General features: G+C 35.7%; 1 protein-coding gene and 2 non-coding genes across 11 annotated transcripts in view; all 3 read left to right on the top strand.

Moving 5' to 3' along the window:
- Positions 1-20,831, top strand: part of LOC128246520 (multiple epidermal growth factor-like domains protein 6) — a 105,093-nt gene that overhangs the window by 73,392 nt on the left and 10,870 nt on the right. For 4 of the 9 annotated variants that reach the window (XM_052964750.1, XM_052964753.1, XM_052964752.1 and 1 more), the window contains 22 exons: positions 672-787; positions 1,265-1,412; positions 1,780-1,902; positions 2,279-2,434; positions 2,965-2,991; positions 4,077-4,219; positions 4,564-4,896; positions 5,438-5,624; positions 5,972-6,097; positions 6,642-6,770; positions 9,346-9,474; positions 10,301-10,429; positions 10,667-10,795; positions 11,232-11,371; positions 13,930-14,047; positions 14,157-14,282; positions 14,587-14,715; positions 14,908-15,036; positions 16,298-16,426; positions 17,062-17,190; positions 17,950-18,036; positions 20,386-20,496. In XM_052964750.1, coding sequence (XP_052820710.1) covers positions 672-787; positions 1,265-1,412; positions 1,780-1,902; positions 2,279-2,434; positions 2,965-2,991; positions 4,077-4,219; positions 4,564-4,896; positions 5,438-5,624; positions 5,972-6,097; positions 6,642-6,770; positions 9,346-9,474; positions 10,301-10,429; positions 10,667-10,795; positions 11,232-11,371; positions 13,930-14,047; positions 14,157-14,282; positions 14,587-14,715; positions 14,908-15,036; positions 16,298-16,426; positions 17,062-17,190; positions 17,950-18,036; positions 20,386-20,496 — 2,973 coding nt within the window. Of the gene's footprint in view, positions 1-671; positions 788-1,264; positions 1,413-1,779; positions 1,903-2,278; positions 2,435-2,964; positions 2,992-4,076; positions 4,220-4,563; positions 4,897-5,437; positions 5,625-5,971; positions 6,098-6,641; positions 6,771-9,345; positions 9,475-10,300; positions 10,430-10,666; positions 10,796-11,231; positions 11,372-13,929; positions 14,048-14,156; positions 14,283-14,586; positions 14,716-14,907; positions 15,037-16,297; positions 16,427-17,061; positions 17,191-17,475; positions 17,488-17,949; positions 18,037-20,385; positions 20,497-20,831 lie in introns of all 9 variants that reach the window. The other 5 variants (XM_052964754.1, XM_052964751.1, XM_052964756.1 and 2 more) reach the window with 5 other exon arrangements.
- Trnal-cag (transfer RNA leucine (anticodon CAG)) lies at positions 12,266-12,349 on the top strand. The gene has a single exon. It is a non-coding gene; the product is annotated as a tRNA-Leu (tRNA).
- On the top strand, positions 13,458-13,541 carry Trnal-cag (transfer RNA leucine (anticodon CAG)). Its single transcript has one exon. It is a non-coding gene; the product is annotated as a tRNA-Leu (tRNA).

Genomic DNA, 20,831 nt, shown 5'->3' with positions numbered 1-20,831 from the left:
ATACATCAGGAGTTTATGAAAAAGAATATTTTCATTTAAAAATTGTTGCTATCTTTACAAATAATCTGACGTAATCATATCGTTAACAATATCTTATCAGTGTGCAATTTTCTGAAGATAGAAAGCCAATGTATATAACTGGTAAAACTTTCTTACTAGGCATATAAACAACAATTTATTGTATGCAAGGTAGCTAGCTAAATACTATACTGAAAATTTCCAGATATCCGATTGTTAATACAATTATTCTGTTCTATTATTGCAATCAGAAGTTGTGCGTTTAGAACACCAGACAAAACCAGACGGTAAATATGTATGTAGTGTATTAGACATACAAAGGTAGACAACACGTACTGTTCGAAACATTCAGAGAACACAGGGTAGTCGGTAGTAGGAAGCGCAAACTCTACTTCTTAACGCATCGTTATACAGTGTTTGCATGTTGAACTTTCAGTACTCATCGCTCTAGTATAAAGAAAGCAACTTTATTGTTGGTAAATACAATTGTAACAATAAATACTAACGTTGCAGATAGTTTGTTACCGGCAGATGGTACTGGTACATCAATTCGGAATCCGGTTGAGCATATGTTTGTACAGCATGTATGTCTATTTAGCCTTTGATATAAATACATAAACGAGACAACGTTTTATTTTTTTTAATCATTCTAGGTATTGAACTCGAGGTGATCGATGGGTGTGCGGTAAATAATGGCGGATGTCACCACAAATGTTTGCACAAGAGCGGCCAGACCACTTGTGCTTGTAGAGGAGGCTATGTGCTTAAAGTAAGATTTGTATCAAGGCAACTGTTTCGTTCTTTGAATGACTTGTTCATCATTTTGATAGACCACAAGACGCTTGCATAAACTGTATTCCTTCACAAACGCATATACCATTACCAATAACGCTGAGACCGAATACTGGCCTATATTTACGGTAGAAAGCTTCACTCATATGTTATTTTGGAGTATTTCATTTGCGAAATATGTTTAGAGTTAGTCCAACTGACCCGTGAATTTCGGATTTGATAAAAAAAATAACACAGACGAGACCCCAGCGTTTTCATACAAATAAATTAAGTTTGCTAAGTACGGAATTTGCAAACAGAATGTGGAGGTCGTTAAATTATGAAAGGAGCGTTTTTTTCTCATATCGGTTTCGCTGTATGACATTAGACATATGAATCATGTGAGGCAGACGAGGATTGCCTTTGATGCACTCCATTGTACGAGATAATAATACTTATATTTACAACTCGGCAGACTGATAACAAGACCTGTGAAGACGTGAATGAATGTGAAAGTGGCGACTCCTGCTGTCCCCACATATGCCACAACAACCAGGGAGGCTACACGTGTGAATGTAGGGAAGGATTCCAACAGCATGTCCTCGATGGCTGTATTTGTCTAGGTGAAGTGTCATATAATCTATAGACATTCAACTATAAGCCTGCTGTCTTCATGTCAGACATATATTATTTAAGCAGTATATTCGTAAATACAATGTATGTAGTGAATGATCACAACAAAACCATATTTTATTATGATTATTTCCAATAAAAGTCTAAACACTATATAAAAGAGGGAATTACACATTAAAACCAACACAAAATTACTGAGTTTCGCTTTTGTCTGTTATTAAACACTTAAGAATGTTTAAAAAATGTCTTAGACTACGATTTACTTTAGGTTAACTATCTATTACTTTGTTACTTTCGAATTTCGAATGATTCTTTGACATGATTATATTGTTCCACCAACTAAATGCCCATATACAGATGTGGACGAGTGTTTGGCCAATAACGGCGGGTGTAAGCAGCTGTGTGTCAACAACGAGGGGTCGTTCAGCTGTGCGTGCCGACCGGGCTTCTATCTCGCTTCTGATAGGAACACTTGTCAGGGTATGAATACTGTTGTCAATTGAATGGTCCTGTTTTCTTATTTCGTAAAACCTCTATTAAGTTCATTCATGGTGTGAAGTACATGAACACGGTTATCGATAAAGGGATCTCACATACATGGCAGAATTTAATTAGATATCGTTTCATATTTTGTTGTCTGTGAATATGGTTTCATGTTGTTTGTTTTATACCCGTGTGTTCTGTTTTATTTTAAGCACAATTCTTACAATGTATCGATATTTATAGATATTGTATTGCCTGTCATATTTTAGTTATATATATTGTGACAATGTTTCCTCTTAATTTGTTAAACTGTTTTTCAGGTTTTTAAAAATTGTTATTTATGGTGTTGTCATATTTTGTCTATATAATTTAGAAATCCGTAGTGCGCACCGCGGTCGCACCTCTACCCGACCGGGTAGAGGCGAGATCCCTTACCTCCGATATGACACAACTCCCATCCCCATTATTCCAGTAGATGATTATAATATACAGCTGCCTCACGAGCAGAAAGATCAGAAATCCATTTATGGTAAGAAACCCCGAGTTCATAACTAACATTTCCAACTGACTTACATACTTAATATACTTGTCATGGCATGCACCATGTGTTCACTGAGGATGCAAATGCCGTGTAATCCCGAAAAATCTCTTTTCCAGAATGTATTATTAATACCTTATATAATGTTAGACATCCAAAGTTACAAATAGATTGTAATGCATGTGCTGTAATGAAGTTTATTAATTATTAAGTAGGTATGACATTATTCATTGGTATAAGTCTTTGAAAGCATGTTTATTCTAATCATATCCTCTGTTTTAGCAAACCTATGTTACAATAAGCATGTATCTATTTTGATATTTGTATTTATTCCTTGCTAACCCACGACCTATGAAGTATGACCTTTGAAATGGCTGTGCTACACAACTGTAGTGATCGAAACTAAATAAAAACGAAATAATATCAGCAAAGTGCCAATACATGTTCAAAAGCATATTTCTAGTTGACTAGTGTAATGCTTTTCAATAAGCCATTGAAATAATTGTTGTGTGAACCTCCAGATATTGAAATTATGCCAGTTGTTACAGGTAAGTGTCGGCTACATGTACTCTAGACCCCGCCATTGCTTTACCCCATAGGATGTCCAACATGCACCGCCTATATAACTATAATGATATGAATAGTTACGCGCACCCCCTATTTCTCGAAACATTTCTCGTATCATTTGATATAGTTAAGCTAAGTGCTTTTGTCTTGGTATAAGTTTTTGAAATATTTACATTCTTAAGAGTGATTCGGCTTTAAAAGAACTTATCTTGATAATTTATGACAATCATGATAAACAAATTCTTTTTTTTTAGCTTGTTACTTTCGAGAAATAGGGGCCTCGATAGGGGCCTGGTGCGGTATTTAATAACCAACTAAGATTGAACTTCGTCTTGACGCTTAATTGTTTCATTGCACTTTCTAATAAAGTAAGCCAGATAACAGTATTTAGTAAAAGAGCTCTTGGAAAAGAGAAGGCAGTGTTTTGGACTCTAATTCAAATATGCACACGTAGTTAGAAAACCATCCGCAATATAAGCTGAATAAATATTAGCTATTTCATTGAGCTTGACAGGTTAATTTGGTCAAGGGTTACTCTATATTTAAATTATAATATGTCTTAAATATTATTTTTAAAAAAAACACTGAATGCGCACTACAGAAAGCTTTTTTAAAAACCGGGTACGATATGCGTTATGCTTATGCTAAAGAAATTAATTTGAATATCCGTACAATTATAGATAGGTGAAATATAGCACTAAGTATAGGGCGTTATATATTTACTTTCGGTGTTCACGAGGTGAAACATTATTATGGTCTTGCACTGCAACAACCATATAACCTCCATGTAAAATAGCGTTCTACACCAAGCGCTAAAGATATCATACGTCAATTAATTATAGTAGTTCAGAAAACGCCACAAAGTGTATGCAAATGCAGTCATTTCGGAAACGTGTCATTGAAACGGGCTGGAATTTAATAAAAATAAATGAAACTAAACTGCTATTTTAATTCATTTCACTGTAAAATCTATATAAACCACCGCAAAGCATATAATAAATAATGTATTCTTATTTATGAAATATTTATATATTTTCTAATCTCGCACGCAAAACTGTTATTCCAGAATGCATACCTGGCCGTTTCGGTGAAGAGTGCATCTACACATGCGCCGACTGTCTTCATGGAGGATACTGCAACACCAAGAGAAATGGTTGCCTGTGTGCAGCCGGATGGCAGGGCCTCATATGTAACGAAACATGCCATGAGGTAATCTTTTATGTTACATGGTATGCTTTGTATCTTTACCCTGGTCCTGTTTTCTGCGAAAAATAATTTAGTCTGCGTAAAATACATACTTGGAATAAAGGTCCCAGGCACTGGACGTGGCAAACGGAATGAGAAAAAACAAATTCAAATCTGCCTTTGCTTTAAAACGTCATTCGATATGTAGAAACTTGTAAAATGGCGGAATGTACATGAGTTACTATATATCTATAATGTATTTTTCATCATTTAAAAGATATATATTAAATTGTAATAAATATTGTGTATACCTAAGAATGGCAATTCTTACTTAAACAAAGTTTACGATAAACTTATCATTTCATCAGGGTACTTACGGCAGCAATTGTAACAGCATCTGTACCTGCGAAAATGGCGGCACATGTGATCACGTGACCGGAAAATGCAAATGTCCTCCCGGAGTTAAGGGAGAGAAGTGTGAAGACGGTTGTCCTCCAGGATTCTACGGTGATATTTGTGATAAACCTTGTCCGAAAGTGTGTCCCACCGGGTACTGTGACAGAATGTTTGGATTTTGTGAATGTCTTCCTGGATATTTCGGGCCTTCTTGCAATATTCCTTGTCCAGAATTTACCTTCGGTGCAAACTGCAATCAACACTGCGACTGTGAAAAAGACAAGACCTCAAAATGTAACCCTAAAGTAAGAAACTGTTTCTGTCCAATTTAATGAAATAAGAAGCTTGCGAAATAGTTGTGATAATATGAAAATATATTTTAAACTTTGTACTTACCGCAGTTTTGTTTTCTCTGGGCAATATTTTCTTTCAAGTAATAAATAAAATATTAAGGCCCAACTACGAAAAAAATATGCCGTATACAAATACTAAAAATACGATTTCTAACCAAGAAATGACGTAGAAAACGATACTGCCTTTTATTATTTGACCTGCATTTGCATTAAGTCGCTGTTATTGTTTTTTAGGAATGATAAATTAGACGTATAAACCAATACCCTTTTTGTATAAGCCCGTTTACGGAACGTCCCAATAATAGAACGGCCCGTTTTATAGTTTCACCTGTTGCGTACAGGAGGGCGGTGTCCAGTATGTTGTCCGATCTATATCTTAAGAAGCCTTTGTCCAAAAATCACCATATTGGTGCATTGTATGTCGGACAATTCCGTTTCCGAGCCATATCGCTCTAGTTCAAATATATATATATGGAAATGATTTTTAATTCAGACAGGCCAGTGCATTTGCAAACCTGGCTACCATGGTGACAGGTGCAAGAAAGGTTGTCCAAAAGGTTTCTATGGAACTGGGTGCGCAATGACGTGCAAGTGTGAAGACAATATGGAATGTGACCACGTGACCGGTGAATGCATAAAAAATTGCCCTGCCGGAAGTATGGGCAGGAAGTGTAATCTACGTAAGCCGTTTTGTTTACATACTTAGCTGTTTAAAAAATAAGGCTTTTTTTAGCACGTGTACTTTTGCATGCTTTGAGCCTTTTATTTCTTATGTTATAAAAAAGTGTTTCCGTTTACTTCCATATGAAAGTATTACTCTAGTTTCGACCTTCTTTGCTTTTTCAAACACGTCTTATGTTCTTATAATTTTCCAATGCTATGTTTTGTTATGTTTCATAGCACATTTTTTTTTTTTTTTGGTATATAAGGGATGTTTGTTTGCTCGCAGCCAGTCGTTTATACATATATATATATATAATTGCTGCTAGTCTAGTCACCTTTCTTTGCTTGCTCTGCCCCTCACCAGCTTGTTCCCAAGGGCGGTTCGGCAAAAATTGTGCCCGGAAGTGCCGATGCACGGGCAGTCAGTGTGACCCAGTCACGGGCAAGTGCAGCTGTAAGGCCGGGCGGAAGGGGCGGAGGTGTAAACGTTGTAAGAGTATTATTTATATTTTTGCTTTTTTGCACGAACAAAGTATACTTTATTTATTTGGTTTATCTGTTTCATTTCATATCTTGCTATTTTCGCAGAACTATATTGTATTATGTTACCTGAAGCATTCTCTTTGTCATTTACTTTTTAATAAAGATTCAGTGCAGAGCTATTAAAATATTAAATAAACAGATTGTTCTAAAGTTTACGATACTCAAATGTTGTAATGTTTTGTACATTTGGCATATCCTTACTGTAACTCGTGTCGTGCATGAACACGTCCTTTCGGTATTCCTAGTTGTCTAGAGGACTGGCATTGGTGTCGGTTATGGTCATAGAAATCGTAGATTTTCGCCTAACCAAGGGAACGTTCCCTTCCTTTTACAAAAGGATACCAGTTCTAGTTTCTGCAGAGAAAATTAATTCGAAAGTGAATTGTTACAGATGGATAGATAGATTATTTTATTCCTCCAAAATTGAAGAGCCTTTAGCCTATTCCTATACGTACGATTTATTTTACGTGTATACTTTTTTCTGAACGCAGCATGTCCACCTGGGTATTTCGGCATTAATTGTCGGAACGAGTGTGGTTGTCAGAACGACGCGGGTTGTGACCCAGTTACGGGGGAATGCTTGTGTTTACCTGGTTACTATGGCGACAGGTGCGCCCAAGGTAACTCTAAATATATTCCATTATTATTTTTCATTTCTTTATTTTCTATAATTAACTTTATATGTATAATGACCTTTCTTGGACAGATAATTACTCATTTAAATAGAAAAGTTCGGAAAACATGGCCGAACTAACTGTATTCCCTCTGATATCATAGCGCCTGCTATACAGGGTTTGACTTGAGAGGTTTTGTACAGAATTATATATAATCTCTCTAATATGGTTTGAACACTGCTTGTCCTAGTGGCAACTTTACTCTAGATGTGGCGTACTGAACTATCAATAATCTCTCTAATAAGGTTTAAACAATGCTTGTCCTAGTGGCAACTTTACTCTAGAGGTGGCGTACTGAACTATCAATAATCTCCCTATAATAAGGTTAAAACACTGCTTGTCCTAGTGGCAACTATACTCTAGAGGTGGCGTACTGAACTATCTATAATCTCTCTAATATAGTTTGAACACTGTTTGTCCCAGTGGCAACTTTACTCTAGAGGTGGCGTACTGAACTATCTATAATCTCTCTAATATGGTTTGAACACTGTTTGTCCTAGCGGCAACTATACTCTAGAGGTGGCGTACTGAACTATCTATAATCTCTCTAATATGGTTTGAACACTGTTTGTCCTAGCGGCAACTATACTCTAGAGGTGGCGTACTGAACTATCTATAATCTCTCTAATATGGTTTAAACACTGAAAACACTGTTTATCCTAGCGGCAACCTATACTCTAGAGGTGGCGTACTGAACTATCAATAATCTCCCTATAATAAGGTTTAAACACTGCTTGTCCTAGCGGCAACTATACTCTAGAGGTGGCGTACTGAACTATCTATAATCTCTCTAATATGGTTTAAACACTGCCTGTCCTAGTGGCAACTATACTCTAGAGGTGGCGTACTGAACTATCTATAATCTCTCTAATATGGTTTAAACACTGCCTGTCCTAGTGGCAACTATACTTCAGAGGTGGCGTACTGAACTATCCATAATCTCTCCAATATGGTTTGAACACTGCTTGTCCTAGTGGCAACTTTACTCTAGAGGTGGCGTACTGAACTATCAATGATCTCTCTAATAAGGTTTAAACAATGCTTGTCCTAGTGGCAACTTAACTCTAGAGGTGGCGTACTGAACTATCAATAATCTCCCTATAATAAGGTTAAAACACTGCTTGTCCTAGTGGCAACTATACTCAAGAGGTGGCGTACTGAACTATCTATAATCTCTCTAATATGGTTTGAACACTGTTTGTCCTAGTGGCAACTTTACTCTAGAGGTGGCGTACTGAACTATCTATAATCTTTCTAATATGGTTTGAACACTGTTTGTCCTAGCGGCAACTATACTCTAGAGGTGGCGTACTGAACTATCTATAATCTCTCTAATATGGTTTGAACACTGTTTGTCCTAGCGGCAACTATACTCTAGAGGTGGCGTACTGAACTATCTATAATCTCTCTAATATGGTTGAAACACTGAAAACACTGTTTATCCTAGCGGCAACCTATACTCTAGAGGTGGCGTACTGAACTATCAATAATCTCCCTATAATAAGGTTTAAACACTGTTTGTCCTAGAGGCAACCTATACTCTAGAGGTGGCGTACTGAACTATCAATAATCTCCCTATAATAAGGTTTAAACACTGCTTGTCCTAGCGGCAACTATACTCTAGAGGTGGCGTACTGAACTATCTATAATCTCTCTAATATGGTTTAAACACTGCTTGTCCTAGCGGCAACTATACTCTAGAGGTGGCGTACTGAACTATCTATAATCTCTCTAATATGGTTTAAACACTGCTTGTCCTAGCGGCAACAATACTCTAGAGGTGGCGTACTGAACTATATGTAATCTCTCTAATATGGTTTAAACACTGCTTGTCCTAGCGGCAACCTATGCTCTAGAGGTGGCGTACTGAACTATCTATAATCTCTCTTATAAGGTTTAAACACTGTTTGTCATAGCGGCAACCTATACTCTAGAGGTGGCGTACTGACCTATCTATAATCTCTCTAATAAGGTTTAAACAATGCTTGTCCTAGTGGCAACTTTACTCTAGAGGTGGCGTACTGAACTATCTATAATCTCTCTAATATGGTTTAAACACTGCTTGTCCTAGTGGCAACTTTACTCTAGAGGTGGCGTACTGAACTATCTATAATCTCTCTAATATGGTTTGAACACTGCTTGTCCTAGCGGCAACTATACTCTAGAGGTGGCGTACTGAACTATCTATAATCTCTCTAATATGGTTTAAACACTGCTTGTCCTAGCGGCAACTATACTCTAGAGGTGGCGTACTGAACTATCTATAATCTCTCTAATATGGTTTAAACACTGCTGTTCCTGTAATGGTTTGAATATGAGGATAACAATCTAATATGTTTGTAATTGCATCTGGTAATCAAATGACATTAAGCGTGAACATTAGTTGTTAAAGCGAAGATTGCAGTTCTTCTATTTACGAAATGAGCCTCCGCTGCAAAACACCATAAAATCACATATTGACAATGATTGACTACAAACGAATGCTTTCTTAATATCATGCTTTTGTCCACGTTGTTTGCAGTGTGCCCACAGGGACGATATGGACAGGATTGCATGCAACAGTGCTTGTGTGAGAACGAGGCTCATTGTCATCCACAGAACGGCCAGTGCACGTGTACTTTGGGATTTGTTGGAGAAATGTGTGAGAGAGGTATATATCTGTAAACATTATTCAAATTGGCCTATTTTGGACCTGATTCCTAATGTTGAAACATACATATCTCCCAAATGTGAAAATAAATTTTCAAAGTTTAAATATTCAAAGAATCCAATGAGTTGACCATTAATTTCGGTAAACATTTGTTACACCTAATAAATGTTCAAGTGATTGAGGTTTTTAATGGGGAAACGCTATCGTAGACGTAAACCTTCTTCAGACTATGTATTTTTGGAAGGAAATAGGAATTCCCCAAATCTAGTCGAAACGGCACATTTTCTTAATCGGAAAGGCCCATACTTCTTTCCAATTATGGATGTAAACACTGGTTTAGCCTATTTATGCTTATACAAATGCACCTTATGTTCAGAAAATGAAGCACGGAAACTATTGTATTTTTCTACTAGTTTTTCATCTGATGAAATTGATAACTTTAACTGATATTTTATTTATAAACATTGTCTTTTGTTGAATGGGCATACTCTTTTGTATCACATGGTCATGGGTATGTCCATTTCAAGTAGAGACAAACAGTTTATAATTAAAAATATCTTAACCATTTATGTTATGCTAGGTTATTTTGGGGGCTTTTATAGAAGAAGACAATATATAGCAACACATCGGGGAAAATGTACACCAAAATACAAAATACTGCACGCACCATTGAGTACATGAAAATATTTAACAAAATACTGCACCGCACTATTGAGTAAATGAAAATGTACAACAAAATACTGCATGGCACCATTGAGTAAATGAAAATGTACAAAAAAGTACTTCACCGCACAATAGAGAAACTTGCATTGATTGCCCTTTACAGCCTGTGAGCCCGGAATGTATGGCGCAGGGTGCTCGGAGGTCTGTGAATGTGAGAACAACGCCGAGTGTGACCATAAAACAGGAGACTGTCTGTGCCCCCCGGGCTGGATTGGCAGGCATTGTAATCAAAGTAAGTGACGGTGAAAGTCTCATTAGTGTTGAACATAATTGACATGTGACGTAATGAATATTAAAGGTATCAATTGCCATTCAATGTTTTATACCGGACAATGAAAACTACTGGAACAGCCCAATAGTCATATAACCCTGTTAAGAAGCACACTGTGAATGAAAACTGATTGATAGGACTTGAGAAAACGGTTCATGCTATTTTATTTTATACATAATCTTCGATTTATTGTCTTAGAATGTTCGAACAACACGTTCGGTCCTGGTTGTCTACAAACGTGTGAATGCAGGAACAACGCCACCTGTGATCACGTGTCCGGTGTGTGTTGGTGCAAACCGGGCTGGAGAGGTCGACAGTGCAGCAAAGGTGACCTTGTTTATAAATTGTATCCTCGTTTATTACATCCAATTTAAGATTGATCATGATCACAAGAGGGAATATTTGTCAGCCTGTTCAGTCGACTTTGCCGAAAATACTACTAGTATTAGCCATTTAAGACAAATATTTCAAGATTTGGAAAGTGTGTCTTTTTGGAAGCCCGGTGGCAGGTCCAAAATTCCCGCCACCCAAAGTCATGTTGCTGCCACTAGAAAGTATTACAATGAATTGGTCCTCTCTTACCTCTAACGAAATATAGAACATGCATGTTTGCAATGTGAAAAAAGATAACAACACCATCATATGATCAAGTCGAAAACATTTGTTTTGAATATATGATTATTTGTTAAATGTACATATTTGATTTTATCGCATGGACAAACTTAATCCACGCCAAAGTTATACTCCTCCTATCCATTTGAAGGTTGTCCTGCCGGATTTTTTGGTCAAGACTGCCAGGGAATATGTAGCTGCGCAAACGGGGCCCTCTGTAATCACATGACCGGGGAATGTAAATGCGCTTCCGGTTTTACCGGAGTGAACTGCAACGAGAAATGTCCTGCCGTAAGTGTCATTATTAACATTTTGATAATTCATAGTACATAACACTGTTTGATACTATTATGTGCACCACATACTGTACCACCAAGGTTTTTATGTTAAAACAGTTTTTTTATTCATAAGTTATCGAAATTGGCAGACATGGGTCAAACCTGATCCTTACCCCGGCTTCATGTCAAACAACAGTTTTGATTATATGCAAAGGTTTCAAGCTATAGCTAAAAGAACAACTTGTTTAAAGAAATGAAAAAAAAATACATTTTCCGTTATGTTTAAGATATTACGCATTAAGGTTGTGCCAATGTATTTTACATGTGAACTGTTCTTACTCCTTCAATGTTGAACAGTGTGCGTTAATTTAAATGAAATGTAAGGAAATGTCAAATAATGGATGAACATTTATGTTGAGTTGAGTTGCATTTAAATTCATATCTTCTAAAATTCCTATCACATTTATTGTCCATATCTGCGAGGTCATACAGTTTAATTAAACATATTTATTGAGAAAAGGTTCGCATCGGTTATAGCAACACTGTGCACGTGTAAACAGCCTAGGATTTGAAAACATGCGTCATAGACACTTATATGAATTCCTTCCATACAGTTCAAAAATATATTTGATAGATTCAATCACATTAAATTTATGTTCGAGCAGTTGTTTTCGTCTGTGATTTGTATTGTACGATAGCAAATATTCAGACATTCAGTTTCAAGACTCGAGATCAAGAAAACGTTTGAAAAACAGAATACTAATAACCATTTTTGAAATATACTTAAAGTTATGTTATATAATGCTTATTCGATTGAATTAAATCAATTGATCACTCGAGGTTTACTTTCGATACAAGTAAAGATGAACGTGAATACCTCAAACTACCTCTCGCTCGATGACAACTCGTCAGGATGGCCGAGCTGTCTAAGGCGCTGCGTTCAGGTCGCAGTCTGGTTCTCCAGGCGTGGGTTCGAATCCCACTTCTGACACATTGTTTTTGCTACTTGAATATGGTCATACTAGTTTTACAAGTATAACGTTTTGCGTCGAAGGATTTTTAAATTTACGCAAAATAATCGGTTTAAGAATTGTTACTCGAAAGGTGTGATAATACTCAATATTAAATATACTATACACAAGCATGTATTGTTGATAAAATATGTATTCAAATCATTTTGCTATTAAGTTGAACAGTTTATGAACAGAAATTTAGATTATAATTTCGTAAAAGCGGCATTTGCTGTATTGTTGAATATTGTTCATTTGTAAGCATTGCATTTGTCTTATGTCCGACGAAAAATATCCAATTCTTAAACCAGTAACGTTTGGTGTGTATTTTGATTTAAGGAATAAACACTTTTAATACGTATTGAAACGATAAACGTGATGCAAAACTTTCGATCATTAAATATTTCTATATTATTCTATCGCCTGAGGTTAAAATTCGATACAAGTAAACTTCAAGATCCATAATTCGAACTACCTCTTCATGAATTACAACTCGTCAGGATGGCCGAGCGGTCTAAGGCGCTGCGTTCAGGTCGACGGCTGTTTCTCCAGGCTTTGGTTCGAATCATAGATTTTTGAATCTTGAATATCGTCAAATATTATTTTTACCAAGCACACGCTTTGAGTTAAAAAAAAAACAAGTTAATATCTGGAAATTATCCAGTTAATTGTTAGTAAGACGAAAAGTATATTAATACGCGACAATAAACATACTATACATATTCATGTTATCTTCATTAAATATTAATTCAAATCATTTTGTTATTTTAATTTAACAGTTTATGAAGGAGATATTACATTATAATAAGTAAACAGCAACATTCGCCGAATTGTTTAATACAATTCGTTTGTAAGCATTGCCAATGGCTTATATTAGACGACAGCTTTATAATTCTTAAACCAGGAATTATTTGTGTTTATTATGATGAAATGAATAAACCATTTTAATACATATCAAAATCATAAACGTGTTGCAAAAGTACGCGGTTCTCAAATACTGTCAAATCATTTAATCGCTCGAGGTTTAAATTCGATATAAGTAAACTTCTAGGTCAATAAGTCAAGCTACCTCTCGCTTGATTACAACTCGTCAGGATGGCCGAGCGGTCTAAGGCGCTGCGTTCAGGTCGCAGTCTGGTTCTCCAGGCGTGGGTTCGAATCCCACTTCTGACACATAGGTTTTGCCTTCTTATATTTTTATTCGTTTAACGGAGGTAAAGTTTTGCGTGGAAGGAATAGTTTATGTTTTGTACTGAATGAAACATGAGGTATATGAGGCATATTTCTACTTAAAGGGGAAGGCGGTCGGTTGTATAACTGCAACATTTTAGTGTAATGAATCGCTTTAAGGCCTTATGCTGGGAAGATCGCTAACAGAAAGTCCGAGTAGACAACATTTTAACGACGTCCTTGAGTCTTAGGGTTATAGCCCTTTCAAGTAACTGCATATGAATAGCAGTGTGGCTTTCAGTTAATTGCGTGTGTATGTCTCACATGGAACACCACATACATTGTTTGTGTTTGGTAAATTGCGTTTAAACAAAGCACTTAACATTTCTAGGGTCGTTATGGGGAAAAATGTGAGCGTTTCTGCGAATGTTTGAACGGCGGTACATGTGACCCAGTGACTGGAATGTGCGTCTGTCTGCCTGGCTGGCATGGAGCCCTCTGTGAGGAAGGTTGGTGATAATTCATACCGGTTATAGTCTTTAATAGTCGAATGCATGATCGTTGACGCTATTTTTTCTAGAGTGTGGCATCTTGATTGGCATAATGTGTATATTTCAGAGTGTGAGGTCGGTCGTTATGGCATCATGTGTTACCAGAGGTGCTTCTGTAGCGGACATCCGTGTAACAGAGTTACCGGGGAGTGCAACTGCACGGCGGGCTACATGGGTATAGCCTGTGAGAAGAGTATGACATTTATGATAACAATAGAATGAATTGTTGCATGCATTAATGTATAATACTGTTGTTTTCTCGATTTATGTCTTTTGGGGGAAAATATTCTTTGTAAGTCTATTCTTCGTATTGCAATTAATTAATTACATACTATATGATTAATGTAAAGTGTTCTTTGTTCCTGCAGAACACAACACAGAACATAGATGTAAACTCATAATGTTCTTCATTCTCATACCATGCGTCTACGTATTGCGTAGAAACAATAATACAATATCTCATAACGAACTTTTATACATTCGTATCAAATCTATAGCTTGTCCAGAGGGCCGATACGGGGCTAACTGTGCAAAGTCCTGCGCGTGTAAGAACAGCGACTCGTGTAACAAAGAGACGGGCAGGTGTCATTGTCTGCCAGGCTATATCGGGGAAGAATGTGATGAAGGTACGTGAGGCAACTGTGCAAATCATTCGAGTTTGTCAACCTGATTGATAATGCATGCATCAGAAAGTTGTGCTGATAAGCAATAATTATGTTGATCAATATATTCCCATTAGAAGTCATGTTTTGCTGCATACAAATCATTTTCATGTACGAATGAATCTGTTTGTTTGGAATGGTGTTCATCTTATTCAGTCTGTGTACAAGGATTTTATGGACAAGATTGCTTAGAAAGGTGTGACTGCGCAAATGACGGGACTTGTACAGCGGACACTGGGACATGTATCTGCAAGTCCGGTTGGTGGGGAAAACGGTGCCAGAAACGTGAGTGACACACATAGTGGATTTGCTTGACTATTAATAATGTGTGAAGGACAGTTTTTGGACAACCACAACAAGAAAATGCGCGTTTTATTTTTGTTTCTTATGTCATTAACAGATACATGCTAATTATTAAATATTGGTTCAAAGTACAACAGTCCAATAATATTTTATTAAATTTATTATACCGTAAATCAGTTGATTTAAGCGAGGAAGGCCTTACAACTTGGGCATCTAACGTTAAATGTTTACTTGAGGAGAATGGGTTTTTAGATGTCTGGGTTAATCCGGGGAATTGTAATGTCAAACTCTTTGCTCAAGTCTTTAAACAACGTTTAATCGATAGTTTTCTACAAAAGTGGCGTGCTGATATTGAAAACAGTGCGAAACTTAATATTCTATACTTGCATCTGCACAGTACGTTTGGTATGGCTGAATACCTTAATTTACTATTTAACAAAACTAATAGAAAATACCTCACTCAATTACGTGTATCAGCTCACAGATAACGTATTGAAACTGGCAGGTACGGACAAAACAGACTGCCAAGAAATGAAAGATTATGTTTATTATTCCATACACAGGAAATTGAGGATGAATTTCATTTTGTTTTAAAATGTAACTGTTTCGATGACAGTTTTATTAAAAAGTATTTTTATGTAAAACCCAGCATGTTTATATTTACTCAACTAGTTAGTAGTAATAACAAAACAACTATTGTAAATTTATGTAAATTTTTGGTACAGGCAAATAATAGAAGAAACCTTTTAATCAATGATATTGTTTAAGTCGTAACCGTACAATCAATGTCGTGACCACTAATCATCTGCATTTCCATAATGTATCTTAATAACTTGATAAACAGCTTCTTATATCTATTATTATTAATATTGTTATACATGGACATTCTCCATATTTCTTGAGCTATCTTGAATTGTTATTGATATTGGCTACCTTGTAACGATGATCACACCATGAATATTTTGTTTAATTGTATAATTATATTTGTTTGACGAGATGCTGTGTTACATAAGTCGAAATAAACTTCTGTTCTGTTCATTAAACATTTTTGCAGTTATACACCGTTAAATTATTCGATTAAGGTTTGGGAATTTTCCATAAACTTTGCAAATAAATGGATTAACTAATTCAATTTTAATGTTCTTGTTTATATAAACCGCTTGCACTTGCAATTAAAGGAGTTTGGGATGAGGTTTGTTGTGAAAGAAATTATAACTTTCTCGCAATATCATTTTATTTCCAGCATGCCTTCCCGGCACATACGGCGATCGATGTGAGCAGCCATGTCAGTGTAAAGAGAATCAGCCTTGCTATCACGTGACTGGCGAGTGCGCATGCCCGCCAGGATATACAGGCCCGGCATGTGAACAGCGTAAGCGATCGTCTTGATATTTTAATTTTAACTTAATTAAATAAATATCAAACTTTGTTACATCCACTTATCAATCGAGTATGTGTTTTTCAAGTCCTTAGGGACAAGTATTTTGGAGGGACTAGTGTTGAAGCTAAGGAGTGATCTGTATTAAATTTAGTCTTGCATATCCTCGGCACATTCAGGTCGGATCGTTGCGGATGTAAGGCCGCCTTATATTCTTTACTATCCACGCCTATTGACTATCAACTCCAGCCGATTGTATTGTCCCGAAACCCTTTGAACAGTAGCAATTTGAGTTGTGCCTACTTATTACAGCTATTATTATAGAACAGTATGTATAAAAACATTTTGTACACGAATAGTTTAGCAAAATTACGGTGAAAGTCGTTCGTCCAGTCGTCTCGCCAGCTTCCCTTGTTGTACATTGATAATTCCTGTCCCATCTCTATTTGTAGAAACAATATTTCGGTGTGTTACGACTTGATAGTTTAGTTTGGTTTCGTCTTGATCAATATTGTGAAAGTTTAAGATGTCAGTTTCAGCATGCCGGTATGTAGTTTAATATCATTTAGATATCAAATCGAATTCTACTTCAGAAATAAAAGGTGAAATAATATGTTTTGTATCAACAGAGTGTTCCGAAGGCACATTTGGGCCTGACTGTCAGGGATCGTGCACGTGTAATAGGAACCAGAACTGTGATCACGTGACCGGAGATTGTGTTTGTAAACCCGGACAGAAGGGAAAAAATTGCCAAAAAGGTGTGTTTTCTGCCGCATTCAATGATTTATTTCTTTAGCTATATACCGAACTAGTAATTGATATTGATTGTGTGTCTCAATTTGTTATCTGTTTGTTCGGCTTTAATATTGATTCTTGTTTTCAGTGAGTGATTTTTTTCAATATTTTTTTACATGTATCTTAAGTGGCAAGGGTAATAAATAATATTGACTTTCAAAAAATGTTTGGTTTAAGGCCTTTCATTGATTACTTTTTAGGAGGAAGAATTCCATAATTTCTTATATTTTTGTTTATTTAATGCTTAGAAAACGATCAAGGTATGTCTAGCACTGAAACGCTAAAAGTAGCAACACAGTAGATAATAATCTTAGAAGTATAAATGTTTATAAACAACATAATGTCTTAGCGTAGTTGACTATGTTAAGTTGATGGGGAATACTATTAAGAATGTAGGTACACAGCGATTTACTTGTCGTTTTATTACAGTAGAATAATATTAGTTAGACGAAGTAACAGCTTAATTGAAAGCACCTGGTAATAATCATCACATACTCAAGCGGTGTTATAATAAGTACTAATTTCTATCACAATGCCATAAAAATATGTATAATAAGTCTAAAATTTATTGAAAAATATGCGCCCTTTCTGAAAGGTGCATTTATTTAATTGCGCTGCTTGTAAAACCAAACGCTTATGGCATTTAATGCTTGCTAAATATACAACACTCATAATGCTTGCTTTACATAACGAGCTAACCATTATCCTTGCACGGGCTTTAGCGAAAGGTCGTCGGGTAAAGGAGCTTCGTGGTGGCAGGGTGAGGTCAAAGTTCTGGCAAGACCTGTATGCGAAGAAGCTTGTTGCAGGTGCGTATTCACCGACTGAATTCACTTGTTGATGGTATCTGAAGTTGTTAAAATGTGTTCTCAACTGTCAACGGAACATCATATATAGTTGATAGTTTTGTTAACACGTTTGTTTACTGTTCGTTCTAATTGTTTATTTATGAACGAAGAGTTCACTCAACGTAGATAAGATTCGCTCTCCGTGGATCTGTTTTACAAATGTTTTTTCCACTCAATATGTTGACAATAGAAATTCACTAAACATATTTATTTTGATAAAAGAAATTCAATCAATACATGTATATATTTTGACAACAGAAGTCCACTCAACGAACGAGTTTTGACAAAAACAATTTCACTCAGAATCAATATTTTGGCAAAGAAAATTCACACAACGTAAATATTTTGAACATTGTTATTTACTCTTCGAAGACACTTTCGTGTATATGTTTCTCATTAAATTCCTCGCTTGAGATTTAAGAGTTGATGATGCCGATCCGGGTAAACCTTTTGAATCAAAACACATTTTAGAGGCATTCATCATTTAATACTGAGTGTAAACGGTATATTGACTAAAACAAACAAATAGATGAAAGTAATGAAAAACTTGTGAACACAGTCGGAATGCAATGTCTTGCATTAACGCTTTGTACGTTCATTCTACTAACTCCGTGTAACGATTATGTTAGTATTTCGACTACTCACTATCAGTAGATATATGCTTATTTTACTATTATGTAACAAAGAATATAGAAATTAACATTTTTAAATAGTTTTCCCTGTATTCTTGTAATATGCTGATATCTTAACATCATATGAATACATACTGTTTAAACCAAATAGTTTAATAACAGTAGTTATTAATTATTTGTTTTTCACTCTTTATGTGAATCTAATACTATGCTTCTTGTTATATTTTCAACTAACAGAGGACTTGACGCTAGGTAGTAAATATACGTGAATATTGTGTATTGTAGTGTTGAATGACCGTTCTATTTTCTAATTTGCTTGTTTGATATTTGTTACTCTTGTTTTTTACCTTGTGAAAATGTTATTATATGGCAAAGTGTACAACTCAATATTCTGTTATGTTGAATGTTCCATGTTGTTTTTTAAGTTTGGATTAACTCCAACTTGTATGTATATGCATATCAATTAACCTTTATCCTTTTTGAAACTGTTTAACCATGAAATATTTTTTTATTATTGTTTTCGATTGTCAGTTGTATCACATAATTGTATTTATTTTGTATCGTAGCGGAAACACTTACCATTCAAAAGTTGATAGATTGTGTTTTGATAGCCGTAAGTGTTTTCACAGAGATTGAACGGTTTGACGGTCAATAGTCTAAACTATATGCCCGAGGTCGGGGAAGGAACAATTAATATTGCCAGAGTCTTAGGGCTGTAGTTTACTTGGTCCATCCCCGACCGAGTGCAAATGGTTTTGACTTCAGACCGACAAGTCATTCAAAAAGTGTTTATTAAACGAAATCGCTGCATATTGAATAAGTATTTTAAACAAAAACAATGTTTGTTAGTGTTATCGAGTAGCTAAAAATGTGGTGACAATAAGTGAAGTACATTATGTTTCCGAGTGCCCTCGCCTTGTTTCTAGAAAAAAACGTAAACAAACATGTTTCAAAACATTAAAGTTTAAGCCGTGTAATATTTAAGCACACGCTCGAGTTGAAACCGGAATTTTAAGAAGCACATTTATACATGAATATACTATTGTATCGACCGTCAATTAAAAGATTTTAAAGTCATAAAATGGATTTGTACAAGAAATTTCTCTGATCATTTGGCTGCTGAATATAATGAAACCAAACAAAGAAAATATTTTAACACCAACAAGAAAATTCATAACTATTTGAACGCCTACTGTCGTTTTCTGAACCCATACTTGCACACACTGCGTTTATATCGAATATGCTGAAAATTTGACGTGTGAAAACTGCAGACACTTTGGATAACAGTACATACAGTGTTAATCAATGGCGGCATTTTGCGTTAGGACCTGAACAAAATTGATGTTTGTTTATGGGCGCCACTTACAGATTCATTCCTAGCAAAGTACTTTCAAGCAAGTTATTCTCTAAATTAAACTATGCAATGTTGTACAATTAATAATAAAAGAATATAAAATACGATAGGATGTTGTTCTGATAAACTGTATCACTTCTCGGTAGTTAAATAATTACACGCCGAACCTTTGTTATATCCTTTATATATCTCATATAAAAGCAGCATATTACCAGCATGCCCCTCACTCACCCATATATATATATATATATATATAAAATATAAATAGTTTCGCCGAAAGAATATAGTATGGTTATTTAATTTGTATTCTCTTTAATTCATCAGGGTGTAATGATGGGGAATACGGACCTAGTTGCGAACGCACGTGCGAGTGTGAATATGGCGGTCTTTGTGACGTCATGAACGGACGGTGCTTCTGTAGGCATGGTTACATAGGTGAGATCTCTCATAATTTGTTGTTGTTGTTTTTAAAACCCAAAATGTGTATACTATTGATGATTTAGTGATGCAAATATAAGTAACAATACATTAATAACTTTTTATAGAGCTGCAAGTGTTCCTTGCTCACTAAATGGTTTCTAACAGGATATTGTTTTTCTAGCCTCTCAAAATCGATAACAATACTGGATATTACACAGAAATTGGACTCTGTACTGTTCTCTAAGTGCTTGGGCATATTTTGCTTATGTCGATGCCGCTACAACCGCTGTACTCTTAGTCATTGTGTTTCCTGTGCTAACGAAACTAATCGTCTGCACCTTATCCTTAAA

The sequence above is a fragment of the Mya arenaria genome, chromosome 9 (genome assembly GCF_026914265.1).
Source record: "Mya arenaria isolate MELC-2E11 chromosome 9, ASM2691426v1".
Classification (NCBI taxonomy): Eukaryota; Metazoa; Mollusca; class Bivalvia; order Myida; family Myidae; genus Mya; species Mya arenaria.
Note: the sequence above shows the minus strand (reverse complement) of the source record. Positions and strands in the feature narration are given on the sequence as shown.